Source organism: Alexandromys fortis, unplaced genomic scaffold, assembly GCF_014885135.2.
Source record: "Alexandromys fortis isolate MF-2015 unplaced genomic scaffold, M_Fortis_MF-2015_v1.1 scaffold_299, whole genome shotgun sequence".
Taxonomy (NCBI): Eukaryota; Metazoa; Chordata; class Mammalia; order Rodentia; family Cricetidae; genus Alexandromys; species Alexandromys fortis.
This window is the reverse complement of record NW_026068187.1, coordinates 745,902-757,682: the sequence shown is the minus strand read 5'-3', so window position 1 is coordinate 757,682 and position 11,781 is coordinate 745,902. Positions and strand designations below refer to the sequence as shown.

At 40.8% G+C, this 11,781-nt stretch overlaps 1 protein-coding gene across 1 annotated transcript; it reads right to left on the bottom strand.

The window, feature by feature from the left end:
• On the bottom strand, window positions 1–8,936 carry LOC126492764 (late cornified envelope protein 1D-like). The gene is made up of 3 exons (XM_050129337.1): window positions 8,889–8,936; window positions 8,599–8,828; window positions 1–289 (listed from the first exon to the last, which is right to left on the bottom strand). Exons 1-3 carry the CDS (start codon window positions 8,934–8,936, stop codon window positions 1–3), a joined length of 567 nt encoding a protein of 188 aa, XP_049985294.1.
• Window positions 8,937–11,781: the final 2,845 nt, after the last annotated feature.

Genomic DNA, 11,781 nt, shown 5'->3' with positions numbered 1-11,781 from the left:
TTAGCAACAGCCACCAGACTGTTGGCTCCTGCCACAGCTGCTGCCACCACTGCTGCCACAGCAGCCACTGCTGCCACCGCTGCTACAGCATCCACTGCTGCCACCGCTGCTACAGCATTCAGAGCTCTGGTGTCTGCGACGGAGAGATCTGTGGGGCCTATGGTGGCTCAGGCAGCAGCCACCACCACCAGAGCTGCAGCAGCCCCCGGAGCTTGAACCACAGCAGCCCCCGGAGCTGGAGCCACAGCAGCCCCCGGAACTGGAACCACAGCAGCCCCCAGAACCCAGACTGCAGCAAGAAGAGACAGGAGGACACTTAGGAGGACACTTAGGAGGACACTTTGGGGGACACTTTGGTGTCTGGCACTTGGGAGGGCACTTGGGGGCACACTTGGGAGGAGGCTGGCACTGCTGCTGGCTCTGCTGGCAGGACATCTCGGTTTGTGGGTGTTCAGGAGCTGCAAGAGAATCACACACATGTCAGACACCAGACACTGTGAACCCTTTGCTTCTCCTGGTCCCCAGCAGTGTCATAGAACATCATCTATACTCCCATTATTCTACTGTACTCTAGCCACACATCATGTGCATCAGGACTTTAAAACCGCAGAACACATGCAACTGAGATACGCATTGTCACCTGAAACCAGAAATATTGAATGATTATCTAGTGACATTGGAAAATGTGTACTGCTCTTAGTCTCATAGATATGCCAGTATACAGATTATTTCAGAAAAAAGTAATTGTAAGAGCAAAGAGAAATCGTTACTTGAAGTTGATTTTAGTTTATAGTCAGAATTTCAAGACCTTCTAGATTACTGATGGAGAATAACGTTCAGTTCCTAAAGGACAAATATTTTTTAAGCCCTGTCAGAGCTGCCATGGCACTAGAAGTCCCCGTTGTGAGTTCAGACTTCCTAGGCAACCAAATCACCACCTGCTCTGGCTAAGGATGGCAAAGTGTCACCCTGGTGGTGCCCTATTGATCAAAGAAATGTATGAACAGATCCAGAATCAGGGCTCTCTTTCTTTCCCATGCCAAAACGAGACTCTTTGGCTCTTTCCTGATTCAAAAGTGAGGGGAAGCATTTTCTTCACAGAACAACTCCCCCCCCCAAACCTGTCCAAATGCTCAGTTCTCTGTGCTCAGCATCTCATCCCAAGGAGGCTCCTATACACTGAAGGTATTTTGCTTTCTCCAGAGCCAGGAGGTCCCAGTCATTCCAGTGCCTCTCAGAACTGCCACTACTGTGTGTCCATGTTCCCATTGTCTCAGCCCTTACCCTTCACCATGTTTTATGATCTATCAATATGGCCTCTAGGCTGAGAGACCTCTCCCAGTCCCCTGTTCATCTCTAGTCTGGCAACCCCTCTGGAAAAGTCTCTGCTCTTGTGTCCCATGAACACTTACCAAGATGGCAGGCAGGTCACGATCTGTGGGTATCTCAGGAGGTGAGTGATGGAAGTGCCCCGTCCCTCAGCCCTTTTATTCTGATCCTGGGCTCTGGCTCAGCCTGTCAGAGAGTGTCAGGAGCTGTGTGGCTCTGCCTCATGACACTTAGATGGTAATGTGATTGGTGGTGACTAGATGTTCCTCAACAACTCTTCTCTATGGTGCCCAGGAATGCTTTGTCTATTAGGACCTGGGTTAGGTATGAAGGGAGGAAGTGGATTCCTAGATCCTTCACCCTGGCATGTCCTCAGAGTACTTGCCTTGGGAATCAGCCATGCCTCTGGCTTCCTCCTTCACTGCTGTTTCTTTATGTGATACCTGCAGCTTATAGTAAAAGTTGAGCTAATAAACCTTGAAGTTTTTTGGGGGGTCAGGGGGTCAGCCTCCATCCACAGATTTCCCAACTGTGCCTATATGGGTGCAGTGTAGATGCCTACATTATTAAAAGCTTAAATAATGCATCTGATTCAGCACCAAGTTATGCTGAGATGTGGTTCTGAATATATCTATCCTGTTTCATTTCCCACTTAACTATTACAGGGAAATATTAAGGAGAATATTTGTAGAATATTATGAAAATGAATGAAACATTGAAACAGTAAAATGTGGTTCACAGAAATAGAGCATCATGGTACACAGCTTACAGCACACAGACGTTCAAATTGCTAAATATAGGGTGAGGACATTGCTCTCTAGAGACAGAAATTGAGAGATGCTCCTCAATGAAGAACGCACACTGCTCTTGTAGAGGCTCTGAGTTTGGTTCCCAACATCTACACTGAACAGCTCACAGCCCTCTGGAAATCCATCTTCAGGGCCTCTAATGCCCTCTTCCTGCCTTCAATTACAAACATAGGCACACACACACATACACACAATCAAAAGTAATATAATCTTTTAAAACCATTATTGAAAGAATATGAAAATGTTCAATAAATTTATATTGAAAGTCCCAAGTTTTGAAAAATTATATGCATTAATTATAAAAATGCAGTGGTTATTACCAGAGAGAGTGGGTGTCCTTAATTTGCTTGTTTCTTTACACTTATTTAACATATAACTTTATATTGGATATTTCTTGAATTTACATGTAATCCTGCTTAGGAATATGCTATTCTTGTCTTTACCACTTCAAAATGTCTGGATACTCCGAAGAACCCAGAATCTCTCTCTAGGAACTGGTGTGCTGTTACTGGTGATGTCAGACAGCTCATTAGTATGAACAATATTAGGAGAAGGGTTTTTGCTCACCTATATTAAATACAGGAATATAGTCAGTCTGCTCTTGCATGTGAAACAAAGGTCTAATGGGCCATATCCTGACTGAAGGAAGAAGGGTTATTTTTAAATAGAATCACTCATTCACAAGAACGTCTTTCTGTGGGCATTAGCTTTCTGTTTTCTCTTTGTGCCTGATTTTCATTTACATTCTACATGTTCATAAACTATATATAAACACAATATATTAATTTTGTTTTTTCAAGATTTAATAGAGATGTTATGATTCAACATAGAACAATATGGTTATAAAAAGTCATACTTTAAGATTTACCAAATTAAACAAAATATATCAGTGAGAAAAGGCAAAGATGATGTAGACTAAATTTGCCAAGTCTCTTCTCTGTAAATGCTGGTTGACCTGAAAGTACCAAGTCTTACGAATAAATTCCTCCTGGGATACATGAGCACATAGAGCTCAAATAAAATGTAATAGAGAAACATGGATATTTATTCATGTGTCGAGAGTTTCGTACATGGAGACATGTACCTCTCCACCTTCTGTCATCTATTTTCATGTATCTATAATCTGCCTGCATGTCCACTATCATATTCCTTTCTCAAATACACGTAATATTTATACATACCCAAAGTTCTAATTCTAATTTGTTCCCTGAAGCCCCTTGATCTTTCATTGACTGTGTTGCAGCACCAGACCCATAGAAGACCCTAACCCTCCCAGTGGTAACTACCACAAATCCAGTAGCAGAGACTTGTTCAGAACTGTATACCAGTTAACACAAATAGAAACTCGTAAGGTGTATCACTTTTACTGCTACTTTACCTGAAGCGTTTCCCACCTGCTCTCAAATTTGTTCTTGGTTGAATGATGTCATTTCTGTCTTTGGTCATGATATTCTCTAAACTATCTGTTACAAAGTTCAGCTGCTATGATAACGCACCTCATTTTAACATTTTTCTTTTTCCTTAATCCATGATGTTTAATGCAGTCTCAATGAATTCCTTAACAACCTTTCTTAGGTTGTATTTTTCTTGTCTTCAGTAGTTGAACACAATCATCCTGTGGCTACTTGGTGATGTCTAATCCTCTCACTGGCATCTTCATTGATGTGTAAGCTTAGAAATAGATCCTTCTAACACTTGGATCATGTCATGGGAACCTGAACTCTGAGGCAGAGTGTGGTATGAGTGTCCACATGACCTTGAGAAGTCTATCACTGTCTCACCTGGTTTGATTTGAGTTTCCTCCTTGGATTCTTCCAAAAGTCTTATCAACTGGGAGAGGTCAGGACATGGTTCCTGGTGTCCCAATGGCAGTGTCATGTGACTCACCTTAGTATTCTAGGATGATGTGGCTGAGATGCCAGATACTCAGACTTCTGTCTCTGTGCAAGGCAACACCCAGGCTCTCGGCTTTCTGCCTGTGCACAGGTGTGTATGAGTATCTTCCTAGCTGGAAAAGAACTAGAGTCAGCCTTGTGTGCATTCTCTGGGACTTAGCCCACAATATGAATATTTTGAAAAACACTTGTTCACCTTCTAAAGGTTTCAATTGACAGCTATACTTTCTTTTATGAGGTCATTTTTCTTATCCCGGAATATAAGAAAACATTGAAAACTCTTATCAGAACTAATTCAAATAAAAATGTTCCTTTCTCTGCACCCCAGAGGTCGAATCAAGAGAATTAAGTGATATTTTGGGGATGTTTGTTCTTGTGTGCCTGTTAAACAATAAGCACGATGTACCAATCCTCTCAAAGTATAATGTCTGCAAATCACTTAATTTTAATTAACATCTTATGTAATACTATTTGAGTTTTTCTAGTGCCCACTTTTAATATATTGATGATATGTAATAAAACCATTCAGAATTCTCTCAATACTTTAGGAAGAATTCTTCAAAACTGACAAAATATATTCTACTTATAATAATGCTTATCCCATCTCTCTCACACACTCTCTCTGACCATGTGTGTGTGTGTGCATGTCTGTGTGTGAGTTTCTGTAATCCAGTTGTAAACTTTGAGTAGTTACTTCAATATTCTAAATTCATCGATAGGTCATAAAAGCTAAAAGTAAACAATGAAGTTTCAAAATAAAACTTCACCCTAGGTCAAGTTGATTCAACACAGATAGACAAAACATCAAAGTCAATAGATGCAAAGTGTACTTCATTCTCTTGAGACATGAGAACTGTCTTAAAAATAGATCATATTTTGACCATAAATATTTTAACAAATATGAAAGGATTAAAATAATTTTTGACTTATCAGACTAGAAATCAAATATAACAAAAAATATGAGTCCCTACAAAACAATACAGATTAAACAATAAATTCTTGAATGAATAGTGTGTGACAAAAAGATTCAGGAAGGAACTTTTTCAAATTTGAAAAATCAAATTAAAATAAATATGGATACAACACAGGTAATGTATTTTCTTAGGCTTCATTTTTAATTGAAAATAATCTTTTCATAGAATCTATTCTGATTTGATTCCCTCCTCCTTCAGATACTCCCAGCTACTCCCCACTTCCTAACCCTTCCAAATTTAAGACTTTTTTCTCACTTTTTTTTATAAAGAAGAAAGACAACAAAAACCAGAATAAACAAGGCAGTAGAGGGGATGACAGGAGAGGAGGGAAGAGAAACTGTAGTCAGTATGTAAAATAAATTTTAAAAAGTCAATTAAATTAAATAAATTTAAAAATAGAAAAAGGAAAAACACTAGAAATACATATATATGTAGACACACCGACATTTGCACAAATACAAAACATAAGCAAAATACCATTATGCTTAAAAAAAATCTCAACAAAAGCATTGTGAAACAACAATTTCCAAAAATACTACTGAGTTCATTGTGTGGGGCCCAGGGCAGCCTGAACACGTATAATTTGGCCCAGGCCATGTGGGGCCCAAAATTGGGTCCTGTCTTCAGTACTTGTGAAAAAGAGTGAAATGTGGGATCAGGGCAACCTGGCCAAACATGGGGCCCAGGTTGCAGAGCTGTCATGGCAGGCATCACGGGGATCCAGAAAAAGCAGTAAGCTGCCACCACCCAGGGAGGATCAACATCTAAAGGGGAGTACCTGATTCCAACCATTAGATAAGATTAGATAGGATCACCACGTGTCCCTGAGCACAGGACTCACCTATTCCCCTTTTTCCAAGACCTCTAGACATATGTCAAGCAATCAGGGTACAGAACACTAGTAATAACCTCACCCCAACCTCTACTATGATAAAAAAAAAAACTATCTGGACAGGGCTTGGCACTCTCTGCTCTCAAACACTTAGAAGGACTGACTAAGAGTCCAAGCTTAAGCTTGAACAAAGGCTTTTTGCTTTTTCATAGGAGTACAGATTCTGTGGTGGTTTTGGGAGGGACCCCACGATCTGGGCATCATAGTTGTTAGCTATCTCCTGCTGAACATGCAGCCAGTCCTTAAGTGTGTGCTTTCTAGCCAGTGAAATTCATAGGAGAAAAACAGTTCTTCCTTTGCTGGCACCTGAAGCTTGGAAATGGTTCCTAGATCAAGAATGGGGGCCAAAGTGTCCCCTCCCCCAAAATGGGAGTGCTGGTGACAGTGCCCTGAGTAGGACTCTGACCAGGTAGAATAATTCTCACTGGATGATCAGAAACAAATCCATATTTCTTTGGGAAATCTGTCCAACATTGTTTGGAAGGCTGATAAAATACATTTCTGTTTATCAGGACCCTCCTTTAACCCCCCCCCCCTAAAGCAGCCTGATGCAAGGGCACCTAGTTCCTGGCCAATCCACGCCCACACACGGTCAAATTGCCTTGCTGCTTCACAAAGATGCTTCTTTTGCTGGCCCTGGTGTTTGGAAAGAATTGTGAAGATTTCCATGACCTTCAAGATTGAATACTCAGGAAAAGGTAAGAATCAGTAATGAGTCAGCTCTCAGGATGAGAGAATATATTTTTGGGGTATTACTACAGAGAAGACAAAAAGAATTGCAAAGTTACCCTAAAATAATGCAATTAATAAAAGGAAAAATGAAATAAGCAGCCAGTACTCAAAAGAGAAATGACTATCAATTTGAAGAAAATATTTGCTATTGTTAGATAACAGGGAAATGGAAATGAGACTTATTGAAATTCTTGCTCATAGAAGCCATCATGGCCACCATCAGCAGAAACAATGGTGTCTAGTGCTATTGAGGATCTTGGGGAAAAGGAATCTCAATACTAAGAAGAAATTCCCTTAGTATCCAGCTACACTGCTTCTAGGTACACAACCAAAGCCTCAAAGTCAGTGTTCAACAGAGACACCTACAGACTGATGGGTGTCACTGCATTATTAGTAACAGCCACCATATAGAACCAGCCTAGATGACCATCAGGGTAGTCAAAGAAAATGTGGTGTGCATGATCAATGGAACTGTATTCAGTCCTAATAAAAAGTTAAGTCACTCACAGTTGACTATATAAGCACAGCCATAACATTAAGTTAGACTCATCAGACACGGAAGGAAAAATCTTGGACATTTTCTATCATTTATGGGGTTTAGATTAATATACCTGTGTATGTGTACAAATGTGTAATATGCATTAAACTTTTCTAAATTGAAATCTTCTATGAGTTCAATGGTGCTTTCTATAAAATATAATTAATTTTATTGAAATTATGTTCGTCTGCAGTTTCTTTTGCATGTTTTAGGAGTAATATTCTCTTTTATAAATTGCTCAAATAACAAATGACAGGTTCTCGCAACATTCACAGTGTGTCCATTATTATTTTATGGCATATAACTCTAAATTATATTGGACTTTTCATTTAAATTAATGAATTTCATTGTGTTTAAATTATGTATAACACTGTGATTTAAATGTTTTAGGACATTTTAAATGTTATTACGCATGAATATATAAAGTTAAAACAGAAGGCTGAGAGGATGAAAGACTGCATTTGGGCGCCACTTGAGTGTGAAGTGACCCTGGAAAAATGACAACAAAGCCTGTTTCCTACTAAGGACGGGGGCAGAGTTAGAGACCTGAAGGTGTCCACAGTTCAGTGAAACAACTGTCTTAGTGCAACTGCACTGACTTGATTTGAAAACAAATCACAGAAGATGGAGCAGGCACAGGCAAAGATTGCCAAACCATCCACTCTTGAGTGCTGATCTCCTCAACATCAATATTTCAGCAGCCACCAGCATAAGGTAAGGAGGGAGACCATTGCGGTGGTCAGCTGTGAGGAAGTTCCTACATTGTAATAACTCAGATACAGCAGCAAAATGAAGATATGGAAACAATGTTAATTTCTGTAGGTATCCATCAAAACTTTGTGTATAATACAGGAAGAAATACACAGTTGTGAAGAGAATGGACTGGCTGATGTGCTCTTTGTCCTCAATTAATCTCAGTATTGGTCGTTATCCTTCCAAGAAGTGTCTAATAGTGAACATTGACCTTCAAGTCCATTGACACTGGGTTTTCCCCAGGTTTTAAATTTGTGAGAAGTCACTGCAATTTCTAAATTCTCATATCAAATTACAAATAAAAACACCATTGTAGTTCTTATTGATACAGTAGAAGAGTTGTTACAAAGTTATAGGAAACACACACATAATTAAAGAGGTCAGAGGGCAACAAATATGACTAAGGGATGGGATGAGGACGATGCTGAGAAATGAACAAGAGTCTTGTCAGGACTGGTCGCCAAGGCTTTTTTATTTGTAACAAAGAGGGAAAGGGGCACTGTCATCTGGTGAGTGGAATGCAGAACCTTTCACAGATGTCAGCATCTCAGAGCAAAGCCCAGGAGAGAAGCCAGAGGAGAGGGCAGCAGGCCTGGACCAGTCTGCTGAGCATGGCTTCCTCTGGCAACACTTGGTGAAGTCTTCCTCACCAGCTTAGCAACAGCCGCCAGACTGCTGGCTACTGCCACAGCTGCCGCCACCGCTGCTGCCACAGCAGCCACTGCTGCCACCACTGCTACAACATCCAGAGCTCTGGTGTCTGTGACGGAGAGATCTGCGGGGCCTGTGGTGGCTCAGGCAGCAGCCACCACCGCCAGAGCTGCAGCAGCCTCCAGAGCTTGAACCACAGCAGCCCCCAGAACCCAGACTGCAGCAGGAAGAGGCAGGAGGGCACTTAGGGGGACACTTAGGAGGACACTTTGGGGGACACTTTGGTGTCTGGCACTTGGGAGGGCACTTGGGGGCACACTTGGGAGGAGGCTGGCACTGTTGCTGGCTCTGCTGGCAGGACATCTCAGCCTGTGGGTGTTCAGGGGCTGCAAGAGAATCACACACAGGTCAGACACCAGACACTGTGGCCACCTGAATCATTCTGGCCACCTGAATTTTACCTATAAACCTCAAAGCAACCATTCATGGTCCTTTCTTTTATAATACACTCACGCTGTCACAATATGTTCATAATGAATTCAGAATCACAGAAACAAGTGAAAGAATACTCATTGTCACCCAGTATCCAGAAACACTGAATGATTATCTAGTGACAATGTAAAATGTATATTGGTCTTAGTCCTCACACGAGTGCCGGTATATGGATTATTTCAGAGAAAAGTAATTGAAAAGCAAAGAGAGTAATCACTACTTGAAGGTGATTTTAGTATAAAGTAAACATTTTAAGACCTTCTAGATTACTGATCAGGAAAAATTATGAAAGAAAAATATGCAAACACACTTAAATTTGCCATAGGACTATAAACCTCCATGTGAGTTCAGAGTTCAAAGTATTCCAAATCACCACCTCCACAGGTTAAGGGTGACAAAGTCAGTGTCATCCTGGCGGTGTCCTCTTTATCAGAGAAGTGTGTGAACAGATCCCACAACCAGGGCTCTGTTTCTTTCCCAAGCCTAAGTGAGATTTTGTTGACTTTTTCGATCCAGCTCTTCTTTAAGAGTTAGAGGAAGCATTTTCTTCATAGGCCAATAGCTCCCTGAGCCTGTTCAGATGCTCAGGTCTCTGTACTCAGCATCCCTTCCAAGGGTTCCTATACAGTGAAGGTACATCGTCCTCTCCAGAGTCAGAATGACCCATGTATTCCAGTGCCTTCCAGAGCTTGTGTGTATTCATGTCCCTATTTCCTCGTTCCTCACTCTTCACCATGTTTTATGATCTATCGATGTCTTCTAGGTGGGGAGACCCCTCCCAGACTCCTGTCCTACTCCACTCTGGCAACCCCTCTGGAAAAGTTTCTGCTCTTGCCTCCCATGGAAACTTACCAAGTTGACAGGCAGCTAATGGTCTGTGGGTATCTCAGGAGGTGAATGATGGAAGTGCCCTGTCCCTCAGCCTTTTTATTCTGATCCTGGGCTCTGTCTCACCCTGTCAGAGAGTGTGTGAATAGGGGTGGCTCTGCCTCGTGACACCACATTGTCATGTGACTGGTGATGACCAGATGATCCCAACACCCTTTTTCCATGGGGCCAAGGCATGCTGCATCTATCTTAGGACATGGTTTAGGCATGAAGGGAGGAAGTGGATTCCTGGATCCTTAAACCTGGCATTCCCACAGAGTACTTGCTTCATGAACCAGTCATACCTCTGGCTTCCTCCTTTTCTCCTGGTTCCTTGTGTGATATCTTCAGCTGATAGCCCAGTTGAGATAATAAAACCTTGAATGTCAGCTTCCATCCCAACTGTGCCTATATGAGTGCAGTGTAGATGCCAAAATTATCAGAAGCCTGCATAATGCATCCGGTTAAGCACCAAGTTATGATGAGGTGTGGTTCTGAAAGTCTATCTGCCCTGCTTCATTTCCCCCTTAACCATTACAGTGGAATGTTAGGAAGACTATTTATAGAATATGATGAAAATGAATGAAATATTGAAGCAGTAAAATGTAGCTGGTAAAAATAAAGCATCATGGTACACAGCTTACAGCACACAGACGTTCAAATTGCTAAATACAGGGTGAAGATACTGCTCTCTAGAGACAGAAATAAAGAGATGCTCCTCAGTGAAGAATACACACTGCTCTTGTAGAGGATCTGAGTTTGGTTCCTAAAAACAACATTCGACAGCTCACAGCCCCTGGAAATCCATCTTGAGGGCCTCTAACACCCTCTTTTTGCCTCCAAGATACAGTCACACATACACTCACGCACGTACACACACACACACACCCTTTAAAATAAAAATGTAATCTTTTAAAACAAAATATATGGGGATGTACAATTATTGGTATGTATATAATTTCCCAAGTAATCCAAGACATGAAAAATAGTATGCATTAATTATAAAAATGCAGTTTTTGTACCAGAGAGAGGGGGTATCCTCACTTAGTTTGTTTCTTTAATTTGTTTGGCATATAAATTTATATTGAATATTTCTTGAATTTACAAGTAATCCTATTTTAGGAATGTGCTGCTCTTGTCTTTAGCATTTCTATGTTTCTGTAAATTTTAGCAGCCAGCATATCCCTCTCTAGGAACCAGTGTGCTGTTCTTGGTGAAGTCAAATGGCTCATTAGTAAGAGGAAAGTTAGGAGAAGTGTTCATATGAAGTAGAAGAAATCATGATATTCACCTTTAAGAAACAGAGAAATAGAATCAATCTACTTCATGTGAGACAAACACCAGTGGTTTCTACCCCTGATTGCCAGAAGTCAGGCTATTTTAAATAGATTCTCTCATTAGTGGTTCACAAGATTGTGTTTCTGTGGTCATTTGTCTTCTCTGTGTGCCTGATTTCCATTTATATTCTACATGCCCATTGACTGTATGAACATAATACTTTGAGTTTTGAAATTTTCAGGATTTAATGGAAATAGTTCTGATTCATTATAGACATATATGTTTATAAAGGGTCATACTTTAAGACCACACCAAAATAAAACATGTCAGAGACAAAAGGCAAATAAATTCTATACTAAATTTGCAAAATCTCTTCTCCGTAAATGCTGGTCGATCTGAAAGTCCAAAACTCGGTGAATAAATTGTGCCCGGAATACATGAGCACGTTGAGCACAAATAAATGTAATAGAGAAGCATGAATATTTATTAATGTGTGGAGAGCTTCATATATAGAGATATGTGCCCTCCACCTTCTATCATCTATTTCCATGTATCTATAATCTGCCTGCAT

Bases quoted from the DNA above. Each gene is read 5' to 3' on its own strand.
- LOC126492764 (XM_050129337.1), bottom strand. From the start codon at position 8,936: ATGTCCTGCCAGCAGAGCCAGCAACAGTGCCAGCCTCCTCCCAAGTGT. The intron at 8,829-8,888 runs GCCCCCAAGTGC...TGTCCTCCTAAG, and splicing joins GCCAGCCTCCTCCCAAGTGT to TGTCCCCCTAAGTGCCCTCC. The intron at 290-8,598 runs GCAGTCTGGCGG...TTCTTGCTGCAG, and splicing joins GGCAGCTGTGGCAGTAGCCA to TCTGGGTTCTGGGGGCTGCT.